Consider the following 22,504-nt stretch of genomic DNA (forward strand, 5'->3'; position numbering starts at 1 on the left):
TCGATCTCGTGCTGCACTACTCCAGTTCTCCCGATATCACTGTCATGTGCAGAGAAGACACTCTATAGCGCTTTAGTAGATTACGCGCCTTTAGAAGTTCTTCCTCCGTGAGATCATTCTCGCAGTTTCCAATAATTTTCCAATATCCACAACTTCTTCTTGCAACTTGACCTCCGTTGGACCATGGCAACTCCGTATCCATGAGATTGCCTCGCATCTCCCCATAAGGGTTCCTTTACTTAGGACGTGTTGAGTGTCACTTAAATTAAGAACTCTTATAAATGCTGCGGATGACGTTCATTACCACTGTGCGAGCTGGTAATCCACGGCTTACTGCCAGCTATTTTCTCTATTTAGCACGCAGGAATGAGATCCTTGTCTCACACCATGTGGCAACTTTACCGGCACTAGGGCTTGCGATCTCGGTTGAAGTGTAGTCCTTCTAGCGCAGAAGACATGTCCACCCACTTCACCCTCCATAGGAACTTCATAAGCCCCGAATTTCAGCACGCCGCCTTTTAAGTCGATCTTACAATCGTACTTCCTCATTAAAATCTAGACCAATAATACAGTCGTCTACGATGTCAGCAATGATGACTTTGTGCCATACTTCTTTTCTCCAATCTTACTGACACTTCTTGCTCCCCTTGGACGGAAATGTCTGGCCGGTAGCCGTTTGCAGCTGAAGATGCATTGGTCGACTAGATGATCTCTGATCAGGTGTTTTAGCAGTCGAGAACTGATCACAGTCCGAGAAGCTCCGGTGTCGATAGTAGGTGACATGGCACTCCACCAATTTCTCCTTTGACAGCCAGACTGTTCCCGTTGTTCGCCTGGGAGATCATAACTGGGACATTTTGACCACCAGCAGCACTCGTCCATAGTCCTGGCTTTTACTCGTTTCCCTGCTGCTGCCGCTCTGGATTACCAGAGCTTGCTGGCCTGTCCATTTGGTCCGAGTCTCGTCGCCTCCAATATCTTTTCGGGCAGCCAGATTGCATGTGCCCTCGTTCTCCGCAGTTGTAAACATCGAGGTCCCGTTTCTCGAGGTGGAGCAATCGGCTCCCTGGCAGCGACTTCGCGCACTCTGAAGGATCTTGTTGGGTCTTGGCGTACAGCTTCCACCTCGAGAGCATGGGCAAGCGCATCCTTCAAACTCCCATGGTGACCCAGTCGTACAGCAGCCCTCACTTCAAAGTCTCGAATCCCATCTATGAATGTCTGCACTAGCATTCCATCCGTAAAAGAGGATGAATCTCGGTATGCTTTTTGGACCAGTTTCTCTATTTCTAGGGCCCACTTTTGTAATGACTCATTACGACCCTGGGTCCTATCCTTCAGTTGAGCTCTGTAGACGTGCTCTAGATGACTGTCACCGAAGCGTGCTTCTAAAGCTTCAAGGAGACGGTCATATGTCTTATCCTTTCCCAACGTTTCCAAGATACTGAGAGCTTCATCCCGTAGCGCCAAACTCAGTGCCGTTTTTTGCATAATCCTTGCTCCAGCCATTCGTTTCCGCAACCAACTCGAATTGGTGCTTGTATGCGGCCCATGAAGAGGTACCATCAAATGGTGGTAACTTTAACTTTTCACCTCCTGTGGCTGGTGCACCCGATAAACTGGTGGTGCCGTTGGCCACTTTAATTTCCAACTTCTGGAGGCGATTCTCGTGGCTTCTACCTTTTCGTTGACACCGTTGAGGCGCTGTTCGTGATTTTCGACTTTAATGTCAACTGCCACAATTTTATCCTGGACCTCAGCCATCTCCTTTTTCCATTCTGCGGTTGCGTCGTGTACCTCACGGAGGAGTTCGAACTGGTTCTTTTGTTCCTCCTGTAGAATCCTAGCTTGTTCCTCCTGCTTTCTAGCATGTTCCTCCTGCCTTCTAGCTTGTTCTTCAGGAGGACCAGAATCGCGTTGACGTCTATTTCCGGCTTTGGGGATACTGCCGCCGCTGTATCTGACGCTGCGGCGGTGTCTGTAGGGTCCCCAGCTGCGGCGCGGCTTCGGGTCTGCATCCTCTCCTTCTCTTCTTCTCGCGGAGTAAGCGGCATTTTCAATCCCACTTCTGACACCAAATGTTACGTTCGTGGGGTGGGTTCGTGATTGAAAAGCACTTTTAACACCGATGAATAAGAGTAGGATTTATTTTCACACCGTTACTTAACTTTACAAAACACTTAAAAACAGTTCACAGTAATTTCGCACTCGAAAACTCACTTACAAGTCGCTTTGATTCTCTTCGATGTTTATCGCTCGGTATCGCATTCGAAACTCTCCTCCGCCGCAACCTCACCCGGCTTATATACCCCCGGTGAATCGGTCCACAAAGTTCGAGAACAGTCCAGCTAGGACGTCATACCTACATCTCGAATGTTCCGGAAACGAGTAGAGTGTCTGTCTCTTTCATGTGCTATCTCTCTCACACAGTTACTAGAATATTCCGGAAACAGGATCATCAGTCTGTTTCTCTCACACATATAGGCTATCCTTGTCACACACCTTCTCGAATGTTCTCAGTATAGCTGTCTCTTTCTAATCGTGCTATCTCTTTCACTTTATGGAAAATTTCGCCATATACTGAAATGTACTTCAGAGGCCCATAAGGGGTCCTGAAAACGCCTGAAAACGGGTTTTCAGGTTATGGCGTCATCGGATAGAGGGTGGCCTGAAACGGACTGAAAACATGTTTCAGGCGCCTGAAAACAACGGTAACTTGGGTGAAATTTTGATAAACTAATATGTGATAGAGCACCCTCTGAAACGGCCTGAAACCGTATTCCAGCCAACTGAAAACGTCTCCAAGGGGTCGAAAAACACGATCAAAGCTTAGCACCTAACCCACCGTCGTAACAATATTATAACAACCAATTACCAAAGGCAATAAGAAAACAAATCAGCATTCATACTTAATAAAAAAATTAAAATGGAAGCTTCGGAAACAGGTAGTTTTAACCAGTAAAATGATGGCCACTTCGCTACAGACGACATGAAAGGGTTAGACGTTATTTCACATAGCTACCAGAGAACCATAAGTGAACAGGAGCCGGGACTTATCTACCTAGCAGATTTACCTGGTCTACGAAATATTTGTAAATCCCACATAGCTGAATTTATTCCCAAGAATACGAGGACAACAGGGGTAGTAAGAAGTTCACGGTAAATATAAAATATATTAAATATATATATAAAATATATATATATAAATATATATAGTGAGTCTCACGTAGTTTCATGTTCAAGTTCACGGTAAGCCGATTTAAGGGCCCTTTTTATTCGCTACGTGTCTAGTCACACACGCCGAATTTAATTCCCAGGAGCAAACGGTGAACAGAAAGTACGAGGAGGTTCATAATAGAATGCACCACCCTCGTATTTATTTTCTGCAACAAAGCGGCAGATGCAGAGCGAACGAGTAGAAAACAACATGTTAATTTTGAATAATGTTTTAACCAAGAAAGGTTTTTTATAAATGAAATACTAAAGCAGCAGAAGCAAAGTGCAAAACAAAGGTTCCTTTCCTGCTTCTAACGAGAGAGGTTGTAATTGTATTACATTCTTCTACAGTTAAGGGAACAATCTCAGCGAAATTACAAGTTCAGTGAGAATTCGCACGATTCAACTTGCCAGAGGAATTCGGAACGAAAATTTGAACCAAGGCTTTCTTAATAGATTTCTTGCGTCTTGATTTTAATGTCATTGTTTAGTTCTATTCTATGCCACCAAAACATTTAACAAATTGTCTTAAATAACAACAATGTCTTAGCACCGTTTAAAATTTAAATACTGATTACGCCATTTGTTTTCTACCTGACCGAAGTCAGGATTTAGTTTTTAAGTTTCTTATTTCGTAGCGTCTACGCAACCAATGGGATCAGCGATACGTAAAGGCTCCACCCATTATGCACGCACCACCCCTAAGGGACCACAGGACGAATGCATCTCCTGCGTATTTCTGCCAACCTGGTACTTAGTTTGAATATGACACGTGATTATTTTTTAAAACACGTGGACTATTTACATACAACGTACTCATACCAATACAATGGGTTTCACAGCCTTACAAGGTTAACCAGTCAATTTTTAGGGTTTCGTACCCAAAGGGTGCCCAAACTTTTTTGTTTGTACTGTTGACACCTGATTACCTTGGTCTTAGACGAAGATTTTACTTTATGCACTAGAGCATAAAAAGTCAATTTATGTCGCCTAGATCCAGCATAAATACGAACTTTACGAGCATGAGAAGTGAAAAATACTTTTTTATTTTATGTAAAGCTACAAATCAATAAAATAAATCAATGAAACTAAAAAAATATAATACAGCAATGCATGAAAAATAAAAGGTACCTAGTAAGCGAACAATTGTTTCCACTGTTGCTATTTAATTGCCTCTCAGTCGAAGTAAAAAGAAGTGTAAAACTCGAGCATAAAACTCTCTATCCTCGCCGTACCGGATCGGGTGGCTATATGAACGCCTCGGGTAAAATGGCTCGTTTTATGCTCTTGTTGTATAATCTACTATAGGTTTATTTGACATTACGGCCAAATAATTTAACAAAGGATAGTGTTGCTACCCATTATAAATAAAAATAAATAAATATCACGGGACAATTCACACCAATTTACCTAGTCCCAAAGTAAGCTTAGCAAAGCTTGTGTTATGGGTACTAAGCAACGGATAAGTAAATATAGTTATATAGATAGATACATGCTTAAAAACACATTAAACACCCAAGACCCGAAAACGAACATTCGTATTTTTCATACAAATATCTTCCCCGACACGGGGATCGATTCGTAGTCAGGTTCTCTAACCACTAGGCCATCTGGTCATTATAATTATTTTTTTTATTCTACTGGATGGCAAACGCGCAAGTGGGTCTCCTGATGGTAAGAGATCACCACCGCCCATAAACATCTGCAACACCAGGGGTATTGCAGATGCGTTCCCAACCTAGAGGCTAAGATGGGATACCTCAAGTGCCAGTAATTTCACCGGCTGTCTTACTCTCCACGCCGAAACACAACAGTGCAAGCACTGCTGTTTCACGGCAGGATTAGCAAGCAAGATGGTGGTAGCAAACCGGGCGGACCTTGCACAAGGTCCTACCACCTGCAAAATCGTCATTATAAATAGAAACACAATCTCGCATGCCATGTCATTTAACGCTGAAAATGACACACCGAATAAAATCACCCACAGCCGTAGCCTGATTTAAAAAACCCGAAAGTTTTTTATCCGGCTTACTTAAATTTTAATGCAGACCATCCATTCGCTCATTGTTTTTTTAACGATCCCGTAATGGCGGTTAATAAAATGTAGGGCGGCGTAATGAGCCGGCGCGTTTGCAAACTTTCCACTCACTTAGTCGCGCAACTTCGTACACCCGCACCAGGGAGGCATGACATGTGAGCGAGTTTATTATCTGGCTCATCAACATCGCAGTAACGAGACAAATTCTAACAAATCCAAAACAACTGAACTGATAAACCTGTGACACATCTCCCTTACGGAACTGAGGAATTTAATTCAAGAACTCTCTGGCAACACATCAGCGAGTGCCCTTCAGGGAAAAATCTCGAGGGTCGCTATGAATTGGCCGCTTTCCTCCAAGTTCAAATTAATTTGGGTCCAACGATATTATGAAGAACAATAGACATTGTGTGTAAGTACCCTTTGTTGCCAAGAAATGTTTTCTAAGAATTTGCGCTTTTGAAAGAAACGTTTTGTTGTTCATAAAACATCCAAGTTATCCTAAGGCTCGTTCGTTAGTATTTTTAGACTAAGAAATTAGAATTTAATTTTCACACCTCTCCTTCAGAAAAGTAACTTTTCCTCCCTGACGAGAGGGAGCAAAGTGCAACTTTTCTGTTCAAGGCTTTTCTAAGTATTTTATTGCAAATGCCATTTTTTTTCAAGTTGATAATTGTAAAGCCAATCCATTTTCTATGCTGGTTGTTCTTTAATAATATTTAGATTTTTCTTTTTCAAGTTTCTTAATGCTCGGTGTGAAAAGTTATATGAGCCACTCGGAGCAAAATTATTTTCATCTTGGGCGTTAACACTTGAATCCCTCATTACGCTTGTAGAATCCTTCGCTACATTCTGGATTCAATGTACGCCCTCGCCGTAAATACATCATTTTGCTCCCTTGTGACACAAATAACTATTGTAAAGGTCAAGTTGTAAAAAGTAGCATTGTAATACAAGTTTTCCATTCGTCGCTAACAAGTTTTAAAGACGCCCCTTTACGGTATAGTTATTCTGTGCCTTTACTACAAAGTGCAAAATTCGAAATTCGTATCTTGCCTTGCCGTCCCGCTGACGCTTATATTATTTAAAACGAGAGTGAAGGGACAGTACGATACGAACTTCGATTTTCGAATTTCGTAGTAGCCTCTCTGGGTAACAAACTCTCGACAAGCAACCTGAAGAAAACGTTTTAATAAGATGACGTGGCGGAATCCCGGCGCCGTCACTCAGACGCGTCGTCCATCACGGGGATCAGCCGCCGCGCCGCTGCGAGCCTGGTGGCAGGACGTGTGTGATCTATCACTTGATTAGCCCGACTAACCTCCAGTTGTTTATACCCGCCTAGTTGCCAAACGACGTTATATATAAAATAAAATTTGAAAAAAACAGCCAAGAACGTGTCGGACACACCTAAGATAGAGTTTGCGGCTTGCTTTCATCACGAAGTGCAGCATCCGGCCAAAAAATGGTCATAACAAGTACGACTAGTAGCCATTACGAAAAAATCAAGTACCTAATATTTTCTTAAGGATTTCGTATTGTATTGTGTACGGAATCTTCCAAGTTTAGGTAAATTTCATACTTCAGGCTGCTATTTACTCAACTACTAATAATTCTCAAGCAATCTTAGCTATTATAATTCATGTAAAAACAGTGCTGGATACGATACAATGCGATACGATACAAAATTATTGGTTATAGAAGAATGTGGGCTATCGTTTTTTGTCTTACTAGATGGCGCACTATAGCGTGAGGTTTTTAAGTTTGGCTTTCAAAGTCTGTTATTACGGGCGTGTAAACAAAGTTTAGATTATAATCATATTTAATACACCTTAAAACCGTGCCATAAAAATATCGAGCATGCCACAGTGTTGCATAGTCCCCGTTTTGTTCGGAAAAAAGGGAGGACAAAGGTTTCCGAAAGACAAAACTGTCTCAAAACACAGACATTCATTGCCCCGGAACGCATATTTGCTATAATTAATTTCAGATATTGCAAAATATTCACAAATTTATTCTAATTATAAATAAACCCGCGTAGCTCACCCAAAAACTATGAGGTTTGACATTTCGGAGACCTCACGCTACACTAGCGCCTCTAGTGGCGAATTCATACGCGATAGCCCACATTGGTTTATCGTTGTCTTGCGGGAAATATGCCATTTTGCGTGATAAAATCTACCCTTGTCAAGTCCAGGATATAGCTTTCCAGGGTCTCCCAACTATTTTCACACCAAGTTTCAATTAAATCGGTTCAGAGGTTTAAGCGTGACTTGGTAACAGACAGATAATTTATTGATTAAAAAGGTTGTCACGAATACGCACAGGTTACTAATATGTAGTTAGCTATAGGTTCGCTGGTGTGTTGTAAAAATGTATAGCTATAATAACACAATAAAGTGAACAAATCGTAGATAATTTAAGACAAATAAACTTATATTAAGTAATTGCTATTTCAAAGCCTCAGGCGTGGCACTTGTACTGCCTTTTAGACTAATTAGATCACTTATAATCGAGTTATCGAGCAGCCAAACTTTTAGGAATCTTTATTCATTAGAGAACTATTGAGATTTTGTTCGTTGATATTTCAAAATGTTCTATGTTTTGTACAAATTGAACTGTGACCTTTTATTTTCCGACACAAAATAATCATCTGTACACAAAACTTAAATTAAGCATTTGCGGAATTTGCAAAAGACAAACACAAGTTCATGGAGGGAGATCAAGAACGCGGACCACAGAAGTTTGCAGAAGTTCAACAGATCCCGAGCTAGCTAAAGACGCATTACGTTACGAGTTCAGTTTATATGACAGAGACAGAGCTCGACGAGCCTGATCCCTCAGATTGCCAAGATGACGTCAAACGGCAAATGTCAAAAATTGGAGACTCGCATCCAATTTCCATTATCCTGCAATTTATATTGCTCTAGTTTTGTAACAACATTTGCGGTGGTTTTTTTTTATTCAGTATAGGCTATTATTGATGGAAAGCGAGGATGAGGCCTACGATGGAGCACGCTTGCCTAGTAGATGCTCATTCACCCTGGACTTGAAAGCGGTCAAATTGTAGTGTTCAGGAAACACAGTCGCAGGCAGGGAATTCCACTCTTTTGCTGTGCGGTTGATGAAGGAAGAGCGAGAACGCTTTGTGCGGATTTTGGTGGAGACCCCGCCTACTTTCTGGTTGCAAAGAAACGCGCTTTCACGTAAAAAAACGTCCATCCGTTTGAGAGCTACGATGCCACAGACAGACAGATATACAGAATACAGACACTGACGTCAAACTTATGACACCCCTTTTTTTGCGCCAGGGGTTAATAAGGCTTCTGCTCAGTTGGATTTACTTTAAAAATGAGTTACGTTTCACACCATTAGGCCCAAGCGAGCAGGGCAATGACTTTTCATCTTGACATCGGCCTCTTTGTCGTAATTTTTTTGTAGAATTCCAGGGGATTTGCTGGATACTATCCTACTGCCACCTCATTGTGTAGCTCATATAACAAAGAAAAAAAATGCAAGGAAGGAGATATTTTTACATTGCTTTAGAAATAGGGAATATTACTGCAATTTTTTGCCGTCAGAGTGCAGCACTAGTTCAAAACCTTAAACAGTTTTTGAGTATGTGTCTTAAATGTCCGTAGGATGCCATAATATCATATTCATATTACCTATTTCAATTAAATTTTTGGAAATGTACTGGCCAGCGAAAGCTGTCCACGCGAAACCGCGGCAAATTAAAAAAAATGAGGCTGACAACAGAACTTTCCAGACATTAAATTAAACTCGGGACTCTTCAAGCTGCATGAAAATTCATGTAGTAATGTGTGATAGTTGACGATTAGGAGTCCCTTAGATGAATGATTCGCGCTCGCGACCAATCATTCATCTAGGAGTCCCATGGTAAATTTTATGACCTTTATCAGTGCTCATTTACGTACAGTCCTGGCGCATCAGTTTTTGGACCATTTTGACCAGATTGGCATTAAATATATCTTCTAACATTTTAATTCTAACAAATTCTTATAACATTCTGCATTTTGAGGATGTAGAAGGTTAAATTAAACAAAAAATATTTATTTATTTCTTATAGCAGAAGTATCAAAATTATCTAAGCCGGGCTAGAATGACAATATGTAAATTTTGACAGTCTCAAAAATGATACCAGATTAAAGTTTCGTAAAAAATGCGTGGACATCTTTCGCTGGCCAGAGTCTAGCTCTATCGTTACTATTGACGTAAATATCATCTTACTTTGTTACTAATAAACATGTCAAGATTTTTAAAAGTAGGTACTATTGGTCATGATCCGTCATGGCGACAAAAGAGAGCAGAGCTTTGCCTAATATGCTATTGATTACAATACAATACTTATGAATTTATGAAGCACCATAACTTAAAGTTTTGTAACAAAAATAAAAAGCAAAAAGACAAATTGTTTCCGCCCGGGATCGAACCGGGGGCCTTGTGCGTGTGAAGCACACGTGATAACCGCTACACTACGGAAACTTGATGTCAGAGCATTGAAATTGCGAGACACTACGAAAACAACTACAGCAAAGTTCCTTTCTCTTATCGTGGGTTTATGATTATGACTGCTATTTAGATAATATTTTTTATGTTATATAAACTCTCAGCTATCAGATATATAAGGGTAATTCATGTTAAATTTTCCCATGTCATTCACATTAAAGTACCTACATTATACATAATGAAAAGCCGTGACTGGTCAGATAGTCCATTGACTGACAGACTCATTCAAGCTTTCAAAGTCCAAGCTTTTGAGCTTCATGGTTTGCCATTGATTCACAAAACAACCGAAAAAAATACTCAGAACGCGGCAGCGGCGCACACATTGTTTTGTCCCGCCTGTTATAAAAAGCATACGGCCTTCAACATCACGACATGAGGCTAAACCCGGATTTTTAATCCCACGGAAAAAAATGTTAACAAATTTTCGTCATTGTCAAAGTGAAATTTCAGGGATTTCAAGGTATGGGCCCGCTAGAAATATTATATTAGGTGATATTTTACGCGATTTTATCATCAGGTGACCCACTTGCTCGTTTGCCATCCAGTCTGATGATGATGGCAAAATTTGTACGATACGTCAGTGACAATAAGCTCATCACGCTTCTCTTTCTTTCGATCGTCTAAGGAAAATGTTTATGCGCCACGAGCCAGCAGGTACAGTCGAAAAATACCAGGATATTATCTACCAAAGAAATCACTTCCACCCTGGCTCGAGATTCAGTTCCCTTGATCGTACACTTTCCCAAGTTACTCGACTTGCTGAGAAGTATCGCTCGCTGTCGCATGTCGGACAACTGCCTTAACAATTCTCTGTAATCATAAAGTACAAAAAGATCGGCCAAACAACACAAAATAACGACCTTTATCAAGTTAATGCTAACAAGTAACGAGCCTCCTTCACTTCAAAACATACCTCCAAATTGATTTATTAAAAGGTTAGTATTATGATCTACTTAGCAACAGGATTTCATAAAGTTAAGAAGGTAGAGCGAACGTGGGTGCGTCTCTGACAGATAAGTGGGGATGGGAAGGGGCGTGGACGACGAACCAATATCTACTAACGCTAAATAAACATTTAAAGACGAACTTAATCCACTTCGCATCGTATATAAAGTTTTTCACACAATTACTCCTACGAAAATACCTCTTCCATTCTGGCAATACGCCCAACGACTCAACAATGGGTTCATTTGCTCTTCTTTAATATTAGGATAACATAACATAAACTTGATAGAGAATCAACCTGACCAAATACCAGGATTAAATCACTTTGTGGGTGGAGTAAAGAGGTTTTTCACGAATTCTAGCAGTACGCTCTACAGTGCGAGGATGCGTTGCGAGGAATGTGTTTATCATGAACCAATAGAAACGCTTCATTCACCTCGCTCCGCCGAGCTGTTAACACTAGAGCTGCACTGAATGAGGATAGGTGACAAACACATTCCTCGCAAAGTTACATCCTCGCGCATCTCTGGTGGAAACGCAGCTTTTGTCTTGCGTAAATCAATAAATCTAGCAGTCGAATTGAAAACCGGGATTTTACCGAATTATCATGGGAATTCCAAAAATCACATCAATGTCTTTCAGTATCGAGTAACATTGCAGTTAAGCAAGTCAGAGAGGGACAAAAGCATGACTTAATTATTTCTTCAGAAGCAAAATCTCGCATTTATTGTGTAAATCTTACCCACACCTGATGTAATCAATGACGTCTGTAAAAACATAGGCCACCCCGTTGAGGACAGAGTTGTAACGGCACCACCACTCCGCTTATGTATTTATTTACGGTTATATGCCATTATATGTCATATGCCCCTAGATTTAGTAGTCTATTTGTTATTTCGAAGATAGGTATGAAATTTCATCTAAATTCGTCTAATCCTTTTAGCACGACAGAATACAAACACACACAAACTTTCACATTTACGATGCTAGTAGGAGGTAGGAGGACTAAAAATAGCCCTTCCATCCCTGTATATGCCCAGCAACGGGTTAATTTGCTCTACTTTCATATTAGGATTTCATAAACATGAAAGAGATCCGTCCGACGAAAATACCAGGATTTAAGTTACTTTTACTTATTTGTAGGAGGAGCAAAGGGGCTTGGATACAACAAATATTGAAAAAAAAATTTGGCAAATGATTCCTTTTCTTTGTCGTTTTGTCGTTGTGAATCCTGGGCACAGGTAATGTTAAAAGGATTAAGCTGCTCTCATTCAACGCCAGGAGAACATGACTTAGGAAGAGGCATAGTCGGCCGCACTGATTCTTTCTAAAAAAAACAACCAAAGTAGGCAACGGCAACGCCCACACAAAAAAAAAAACTATAAGGGCTCACGTTTATCCGCTTACACTCCGTCTCTTTTGTACAAAGTTACAAAAAGTATTAAGAAGAAAAGGGTCTTTGGGATTGTTGGCAAGGTACCTGCTTTTCATAATGGTGTCGAAATGAACGAATAAATAATTTTATCCGAAGTTCTTCACAGTTATATTCCAATTGCGAAGATTATTTTTAGTCAACTTGTTTGATACTCAATGATTCTAGAAAGCAACTTTGGCTACAAGAAGTTATATAAAAGCAAGTTAAATTTTTATTCTGTACACACTACTGCGCATTTAAGTTCCAAGACTTCTTCCCATGCAGATATTATTTTAAAGTATGTTCGTTCGGAATACGGTTGCGGGAAATACTTCCGCAAACTGAATTCAAAATGCTTGATAATAAACTTCTAAGTAATAAGTCGTTAACGGCGGCTTCAAAAAACTGTCTGTCTTCCAAAGGCACAATCTCTTGAAAGGGTTAAAATGATCTACTTTGCGACCAGGAATCCATAAGCTGAATAGAGCCGTTCTCGGAAGGTTTTGGGCCATCTTTAGAAAAAGTTGAACGAATAAAGTGGCCTCTAAATTATATACGAACTTTTATAAGCTATCAAAGCGCAATTCCCTCAAATAGATAATATCTGCTAGCTAAAATTTACTTAAATATACTCAATTCAACTTATCAAAACGTGTGTAGGTAGGTACATACCTATAGGTAAGAGTCATTCACGATGACGAGTGTCGTGATTCTTATTACAATGTCATTAATGTCTAAATTTGACAAAATGTCGCGTCTTTGTGGATGTCACTAGGTATACCTACGTAAGTAACTTTCAGATAATTATTGAGGGCTGACTGATGAAACATTGCCCATTATTCATAGACATTCTTTATAACGTCAACTACCCTATTTGCAGATACTGATACAAGCATTTGGAAAAAAATATTTAGTACCTATTCAAATAAAATCGAGAATAGTTTTGCCGTCGTTAAATCAAAAGGCACACACACATCTGCAAACTTGCCCCAAAAATAACCAGCAAAAATGTACTCGTACATTCTACTTGGGAGCTCGATACTAGGGTACAAGAAAGCACAAGGTACCTGTAAGCTGGGCGGACAGTGGTCGAGCAGCTCTAGCATGTGCTGTATGTTCTGTGCGTCCTGGATCACGAAGTTCAACTCCATGTCGAACTCGCCGCCGACCAGCTGGAACAATACGACGAACAAAGTTAATGTAAAGCTAAAAACATCATGCTGTGTACGGTACGGTCACCAACACCAATATCTGACACAACAAGCGTGCATAAATATCTCTGATACGACTCTATTTTTAGGGTCGGTAGAACGTGTCAGATAATAAATATTGCACGCTCCGCTGTGGAAGATATTTACTAATGCAGATGACGTGCACCTGCATTTAACCGAGTAGACCCAAAAATGATTTTTTTTTAAGGAAACAATATCCTAACCCTGCGTCGCTTTATGTTTTTTGAAATATCAATGTATGTTAGGAAGAACATATGATGATTTCCCACTAAGGTCGATAAGCCAAAGGCTACTAGAAACACAGGGAAGCTTAAAGTTCCATCTACAGACTGGCTAAAACCAAAAAGTCTTTTCTGGGAAATTGCATACGTTTTATAATAAAATTCAAAAAAATATTATAAATGAAACGGATACAAAATTCAGATCTATTGTCAAAAAGACATTAATATCAAAGGCGTATTATAAAGTTAATGATTATATCATGGACAGGGATATTTGGAAATAATTCCGATCCGCATTAGCGATCCCTTCAAATAGCGAACCTACTGTGTTAAAAAAAAAGTTGTGTTAAATACTTGTGATGTATACATATCATTTAAAAATATTGTAAATCTGTTTTAAAAAAAATATATACCTCGTTGAGTTTCTTGCCGGATTCTTCTCAGCAGAGGTTTTTCCGAACCGGTGGTAGATTTTTTTTGACATTCATAAGTGCTTGTTTTAGCCTAAATTGAAAAAAATATTGACTTTGACTTGACTTTGAATGTAAGCACTCATTATGTACAAACAAATGTCATCTATTGTACAATACATAATGTTCGTCCAATGGAAAAAATGTGAGAATGTGAAAGCAGCGAGTAGAGCACGACTGAGTTGAGATATAAGATTCTATCTTTAATATTAGATTGGCATTATAAAGTAGTGCATTTAAATACAAAATCCGATAGCCAGATCTAGGTCACGTTGCATTATGAATGCAACATCACTATTGTTTTTGCGTTGAAAATAGAAATAGATATTTATTTATTTATTGCATAAAACTGTGAATACCTAGTATAGAGAGTCGACATGCGGTAAGTATCAACAGCTACCTATTTCGAGCGTAAAATATATTCAGATAGTTAATTGATGTATTTTATTAATTTAGATATTTTTTTATTTATTTTGTGATTAGATATTATTATATTTAATTTAGAGTATTTGTAAAATTTATGAATCAAATAAAGAATTTTGTGATTGCTTGATGTACTATATACTATTATATTTGCTACCACTACCTGCTTGAAATATAAAACATTCAAGCCTTCATTGGCCACAATTAGTAGGGTTAAAAAAAAAAAGAGCAAAAATCACACCCTTATGTAAAGAATAATGTCGTCTCGCTTCGTCCCATTAAGTAATAGGTGCATGAGAAAGACAAAATGCAGTGAACGCAACTCACGTGGCGCGTCTCAACTCGGAGAGATTAAGTGCCGCTTGTTCTATGTGACCCTGGTACTGGGAGTATCAATATCTCGGGAACGGTTCCCGGCGGCAAGGGATCGGGATGAACGGGAAGCCCTTCGAAATGTACAGTCTAAGTATGATTACTTTTCCATACCAACTGCATAGAAAAGTAGTGTCGAGGAAGCGACTGTACTATGGTTATTATTTTTATTATCTTACTCTGTCACAGTCAATCAGCATGCATGAACAATAGCCGATATTTTTGACCACCTAGCTGCTCCGAAATATCTGATGGCGACTGTACACTCAACTACAAAAAGATCGATTCGGCCAAAGTTATAAAAATTGTATACATATTGACTTAACATTAAGGTCGTGTATAGTATACATATTTTTGTAACTTAAGACGTATCAATATCTGTGTAGCTCACTGTACTACACTATAATACCATGAACTTAGCAAATCCTAACCAAATACTTGAAGAAAATTATATACCGTACTCACACGTAATGATAAATGTATGCGGAGAAAGTTCTGCTATGGCGAAGTATATATGAATTAACTTGTTCCAGACAGAAATGGCTTTTACGATTTATATGCGGGGACAGTAGCAAACATGTGTCAACCAGATTATCGCGCTTTTAGCTTAGTGAGTAACTGGCACATTTGTATCTCCGACTTAATATGGCCCTAATGTAGCCAAAGTACTGCGCGAACATTAGGGATTAATATGCCTTCTATTTCCCCACTTCGCCGCGAATTTACGGGCGAGCGAGCCCGAATCGGATCGTGTCTTTTGGTCTCCAGCGGCATTTTCTACCGATAGAATAGTTCGTGAGCGAGTGAAATATTGGCTATATCTTGAAAGCAGGCGGGACAATGGGGCACTGTCCCCGCCGCTTCGTGTCGTGTCCGTCGGACATTCAATTTGCGCGATCGGTCAATCCCTGTGTGGCTCTGGGCGCCTAGTGCCCGGGCCTTTTGTGGACGACAATGGCGCCCGGAGGACATGGAAGAAATGCCTTGCGCCTGGTAAAGAGGCGCGGAATTGTTTTGTTTGTGTACTAAAATGTTTCGCACACTCATTCCGATGATGTTAGAATATTTCCGACGGCTAGCTTCGCTTTATGTTATTTGAATCTGTTCGAAACTGTTCAAAAGCGTGACGAAAAGCAAGATGTATTTTAATAGAAACTATTTGCAACAGCTGCAGCGCCTGCCATTGGATGCCGACGCGGCGGGATGTATGCAAATAGCAAACGACCATCCCTGAACTAGGGTTGCCAGGTGAGTCACTTTTGCCTTTGTAAGGATTAAGTAGGGAATTGTGTCTTAGTTAGTATACCTATATGACAAAAATTATGTTACGTCTACGGTTATTATCATTATTATTTTTATGAACTTATAGTCACTGGGTAGTTGTGAAAAGCCTAACAAAAGCCGGACAGGCCGGACACCGTTTAATTTGGCCGGACAAGCATTGAAAAAGCCTAACTATGTCCGGCTTTATCCGGACGCCTGGCAACCCTACCTGAAGCCATGCTGAATGTTAATTCGTAGTAAACGAAATTTGCATATTAAAGTTACAGAGCAATCGTCGTTTGTTTTACAATTCGTTACTTGTTGTTTAAAGAGAGAAAAAGCGTAATTATACATTACCCATTGTAATGGTAATGCTAAATGATTATGAGTGAACAAAAATGTTATAACAAAAAATTGAACCGACTACCAAGAATCATGAAAATAATTTCTACCAGTCGGTCGGTGCCTCAGCACGAGCCAGCGTGAGTGGACCTATAGCCGTCTACCGCACCACACTATTTATACTTCAATCGCTCCTGCTGGCTCGTGCTGAGGCACCGACTTCCGACTAGTAGAAATTATTTTTCAATGGTATTTTGTAGTCGGTTAAATTTTTTTGTTACAAAATGATTATTATTTTTCACGCTTTTTAGTCTACCTAAAAGAGCTAAGATTTCAATAGTTTAATGTCAACTGCTCGTCATCTTTTACGAAAATTGCTTTTTCCGATGCAGAGACGTTTATTATTGAGAAGTCCTGGTTGCTTCATCACCCGTTCCATCACCAATACCTATGCATTACGATGAGCATAAATTGCTTAGCAACTGTGTTAAAGAATTGAAATTCACCCGTGAAGTAGTCGTTATTGAGTAGTAGCTCTGTTGGTCAAATGTGGTCTTCACTTCATCATCAGTTCCACTTCACCAAATGATGATTTTCAAGAGCAAACGCACGAGTTACTATTAAATATATCGAAATTACCATAGGGTGTCCCTACAATATTGAAGAGTAGGTAATCTCGATTTCCTTAGGATCCAATCATCAAATCGTGATTTGTTGGTTAGGGGACCTAATTGAAAGCATTCCTAGATGAACGAAAAAACATACAAAAAAATACAACCGAATTGATAACCTCCTCCTTTTATTGAAGTCGGTTCAAAAGATGCATAAGCGAGCGCGTAGAAAAAAAACATTTCTTTCCAAGAGACTTGATACTTGTTACAACAACATCCAAAAAGTGAATATACATCAAGAAAAATCATCTCACTCCTATTATTGCAGTCTCTACTTCTCGGAATTATCGGCATATTTTACGAAATAATCTCACTTCTCACTATAATAGAAATAATATAATATCTCACTAATACATATTATAAATAGGTACTAAAGTTTGTTAGTCTGTTTGTTTGTTTGTTTATTTGTTTGTTACTCCATCACGTCTAAACCACTAAACCGATTCAGATGAAATTAGGTATACAGATAGTTTAGCACCCGGAGAAGGACATAGGGATAGTTTTCATCCCGGAAAATTGCATAGTACCCGCGGGATAACGATAAACGAATTATGCGCGGACGGAGTAGCGGGTAACGGCTAGTGAATGAATAAATGAAATGACAAAAAAATTAAAAGGTTCCGGCAAAATATCTTGGGCGTCATTTGTATGCATCCAATCCACGTTCACCCGTTTAGCGACTCTATGAAGTTTAGTTTAGTGAAACCCCACAAGTGGTGAACCAGTTTCAACCCCTATGGTGTAGTTGTACTAGGCGATAATAAAAATAGAGGAGAACTTTTCGCAGAGGGGTTGCTAAAGCAAAAGCGTGCCACTACCAACCTACTTTTTATAAGCTTAGAACCGGAAGCTAGAAACCCAGGGGGTGAACGAACGCACACTGACAATAAAAACGTGTGGGTGTAACGCGTCACGTGTTATTATGATGCTTGGTACCAGGGCCGCTGAACCTGGCAGCAGGTTGCATAATGACGTATAATACAAGTTTATTTTTATCGTAAAACGTTACATGTCCCAGAATGTAGAGCAGTAAGAGCTTGATTCTTTACCCTTACGAAGATTATTTTTCTGCAACCTTATTTGAAGTTTCAAGACAATCTCTACGAGTATGTATAAAATATAATGTAAGTATAACTTATTCCCGCGTAATTTATAAACTGAAACTTTACATAAATTATGACGTGATTTTATGTACACGAAACGAATGCTTTTAAAACCACCATGGCCCAATTGCATAACCAATTACAATCCATACTTACTTACTAATATTATAAATGCGAAAGTGTGTGTGTTTGTGTGTATGTTTGTCCGTCTTTCACGTCGAAGCGGAGCGACGGATCAACGTGATTTTTGGCATAGAGATACTTAATGGGCCAGAGAGTGACATAGTCTACTTTTTATCCGGAAAAGCGAGCAAAAGCTAGTATTTCAATATTTTGGACCTCCAGGCAACCAGGAAAGCATAATGTGTGCGGTGTTAAAATTTTATTAAATGTGTTTCCCACTTCAGCGCGACCGCGGGGGGTGCGGGGGCGCAGAGAGGGGTCAGAGTGGCTCTTCATCGTTACGGGGCCCGAGGGACGTGAGTACGCGAGTGGAAAAATTACCGCCACATGCAAATTAGCGGCAGACTTACAGAGGAAACCCGTGGAACGGTCTTTTGATTAAGGCTGCGTTTGGACCAGCGAAACGCTATAGCGATAGCGATGTGTTGCGAGGAATGTGTTTATAATGAACCAATAGAATCGCTTCATAGGCAACTATCCTCGCACAGCACCGCTGTGGTGGAAACAGTTGAGCGGAGCGAGGCGAGGTAAGCGAGAAACACTTTTCTCGAACATCTTTGGTTGAGACGTAGTCTTAAATCCGTAACTGTGACACTAAACTTTCACCCAGAATACATAAATTATTATTTTTAGGTTATGATAACCAATACAAAAACATCATAGGTTTGCTATTGCTACAACTATTTTTCTATTTAGAAATTTGTTAACAATATATTTTTTTTAGAATCAAGTGTGGGACAGGCGATCCTTCTGCAAGCAAAACGGTTGGCTTGAAAAAAAATCTCAAAAAATCATAACGGTAGAATAATATTAGAATGAATTTAAAAGTAAAACTTTTCTCGTAGTACGCTTTACAAGTTAACGACTAATAGTTGATCAAAATTAATAATAACTTATAATTGAATATTTACCGCATAACACCATTCACCACTGAACCCTACACTGCGCGAGAAATGTTTATCAGAACGATATTAAATCTGGTTTTCTTTTACAAACAAATGTGGGTCAAATCATTAATCGGACAATATATACCTACATTTATACAACACGAAAGGACGTAACCCAAACGCCACCATCTATCCTCCCAGCCATCTTTTTTAGCAGCGCCTTTGCAACCCCCGCACACGCCACAGCGCCGGTGCCGGCACACGGTTTAAAAATAACGATTTCAATAAAACCGATTGTCCCGCCGGCTGATCCCGGCGGGCGACTGTCGCTTATAAACGCTATTACGGCACCGGACGGTCCCCCGTCCGGTAATTCGATTGCGTGCCCGCCGGTTATTATTGCCCCACCCTATATCCGGGCAGATCCGGTTATGGCCCCTAATAATAAGGTTCACACCCGACTCTCGTTATTTCATTAGTGATTACTGAAATAATTATTGCGCACCCTCTTCCTAGGCGGCTTATTGTATCCGACGACTTGCTTCCCCTGCGGAGTTAGAAATTAGAAACGAGTCGGTGAGCATCAAGAAGCGAGTGTATATGTCTCTGTTCGATACATGCTAAGTGACTTAGAAGCGGAGCATGAACTATCGTCTGCGGCAAATGGATTGCAAAATGAAATGCACTGGCTGACACCTAAAACGGTAAAAGGTTTTTCTTCCAACTATGCTTTATTTTCATCATAACCGCACTAAATACCCAGCACAAAGCGGGACATTCCTGCTCTAAAGCAGAAAAAATGTATGAAAATCCTTTATTGCATTGTTTTAGATTTTTTTTTTTAATTGGACCACCAAAGAGGTAACACAAGTATTTTTGCTATGAAATTAGCCTGCATAGTTAAAAAAAATCTAGTGTTAGGTTGGTCGACCTGACGGTCTTATGAAATTTGACAGATTGCGTACAAAAAATTGTTGCTTCTAAGTAATCCTACCAAAAACAGTAAGTAGCCGTATATTTAATAAAAACTTTGTGTGTTTGGTTGGCCAACCTGGCGCCCATCCGAAATTTGACATATCGCGGATAAAAATATCTGCTACTGGCTACTAACTCTGCCAAAAAAAAAGTAAGAAATGAAAAAAAAAATGGCGAAGTGGAACCTTGTGAGACTGCGAATGCAAACTTACAAAAATGGAATAATCGAGTCAATAGACATTTCTAGTTTTTTTTCGTCTACTATTCCTGTAATAGTTGAAAGAAAAGCAGATTATGCACCTCGCATTGAGTAATTTATATTGCCCCCGTGCTTTTTAAAGCCCTCGCTAATGCTCGGGCTCCAAATCGGCACTCGGTGCAATAAAAAATAACTTTCTGCTTGGTGCAACAATCTACTATAAAACTTAGCTAGCGCAATTATGAATACGAATTAGAGTTAAGAAAAAGAAAATGACGGAGGACGCTTATTTAGTCTCAAACTTCAGTTAAGCCCTCGTACATGGAAGTGATACGTTTTCTCTGTCAGATATTCACGGAATAATAATTATTTGTTATGAATTTCGGTTCTACGCTTTAAAATAGGGCTCTAATCGCGATATACACAAAAATATCACGCTTGCTGGCGTTGTCAATGTCGTCATACTTCAGCCACGCCGTACCAGGAGTGCAGAGCGACTAAAGAGAACTATTCAGGAGCCGAATTAAATACACAAACAAAACAAAAAGCAACCATGGTATTGTCGTAATGTCGTCATACTTTGCCCACGGTGTACCAGGAACGCATAGAAACACAAGTGTTGTGGGGTGCGCTCGTAATAAGGCGTGGCCGACCGCCAAGGTTCCCGAGGGAAAACGCGCTCTGCAATGTTTATTAAAATTAAAACTCGTCTTTTGCATGAGAAGCATTTCATATATCGGCATGTTAGTAAAATTCGGTGTTTAGGCTAACCTAAAGCGTATAAATAACTAGATTTAAGTGTACGGGTATTTCAGTCAGAATCATTTTTCAGTATGGAGAGACGGAGACTTGCATTTTTTATGGAATAGAGGGAAAACTAGCAAGTGGATCGCCTGATGGTAAGCGATTACCATCGCCCATAGACACTTGCAACAAGGTGCGTCCTTCTTCATCTAGGTTCTAAACCCATGTTTCCTATTTGGAAAAAATGAAAAAGTTCTCGGAGAAAAGTGCACTTTGCAATGCAATCAATATTTACCTCCCTCGCCAGATTTAATTCAAACTATGCACCAGGAATAAAGCAAAAAGAAGAGTTAAAAGGCGAGCGAGACAGAGGCGTGTTTCACACTGGCATTTAGTTTCGCGGCAGACAAAGTGGCCGTAAAATCGCACGCAGACATTGCCATGACAAATTGTGTAGTGCTCGCCGCGCCGCGCCGTGGTACAAGTCAAGAACTATAATACTAGTTTCTGCAAGAATTATAGTCAAAAAGAAAACATATATGGCTCCAATGTACTTGTGTTCGAACTACTCGTATATTGCGTAACTAGGCGTTGTTCATGTATGGACGTGGCATGGCATTGGGCATTGTGCAAATAGTCAATAACTTCAGATATGACATGACATCTGATTTGGACAAGTTTGACAATAGCATCGTCATCCTCCTAAAACCATTTTAATTTTCATATACTCGTAGCAAATATCTCGTACCAACGCAGCAGAAACAAGTATTGTACGGTCAATGGTTTCAATAGGGATGTTGACCCCACAATCAACTGATGTACTTTTTATGAGCTATCAAAACAGAATGAGGGCTATCGCGTATGAATTCGCCACTAGAGGCGCTAGTGTAGCGTGAGGTCTCCGAAATGTCAAATCTCATAGTTTTTGGCTGAGCTACGCGGGTTTATTTAAAATTAGAATAATTTTGTGAATATTTTGCAATATCTGAAATTAATTATGGCAAATATGCGTTCCGGGACAATGAATGCCTGTGTTTTGAGACAGTTTTGTCTTTCGGAAACCTTTGCACTCCCTTTTTTCCGAACAAAACGGGGACTATGCAACACTGTGGCATGCTCGATATTTTTATGGTACGGTTTTAAGGTGTATTAAATATGATTTTAATCTAAACTTTGTTTTCACGCCCGTAATAACAGACTTTGAAAGCCATACTAAAAAACCTCACGCAACAGTGCGCCATCTAGTGAGACAAAAAACGATAGCCCTCATTCTTCC

At 39.8% G+C, this 22,504-nt stretch overlaps 1 protein-coding gene and 1 non-coding gene across 2 annotated transcripts in view; both read right to left on the minus strand.

Annotated features, from left to right (window-relative positions):
* Positions 1-22,504, minus strand: part of rg (A kinase anchor protein rugose) — a 446,901-nt gene that overhangs the window by 311,992 nt on the left and 112,405 nt on the right. The window contains exon 2 of the mRNA XM_074098176.1: positions 13,211-13,315. Within this exon, the coding sequence (XP_073954277.1) occupies positions 13,211-13,315 (105 nt within the window). The remainder of the gene's footprint in view (positions 1-13,210; positions 13,316-22,504) is intronic.
* Positions 9,688-9,760, minus strand: TRNAV-CAC (transfer RNA valine (anticodon CAC)). The gene has a single exon. It is a non-coding gene; the product is annotated as a tRNA-Val (tRNA).

The sequence above is a fragment of the Choristoneura fumiferana genome, chromosome 15 (assembly GCF_025370935.1).
Source record: "Choristoneura fumiferana chromosome 15, NRCan_CFum_1, whole genome shotgun sequence".
Classification (NCBI taxonomy): Eukaryota; Metazoa; Arthropoda; class Insecta; order Lepidoptera; family Tortricidae; genus Choristoneura; species Choristoneura fumiferana.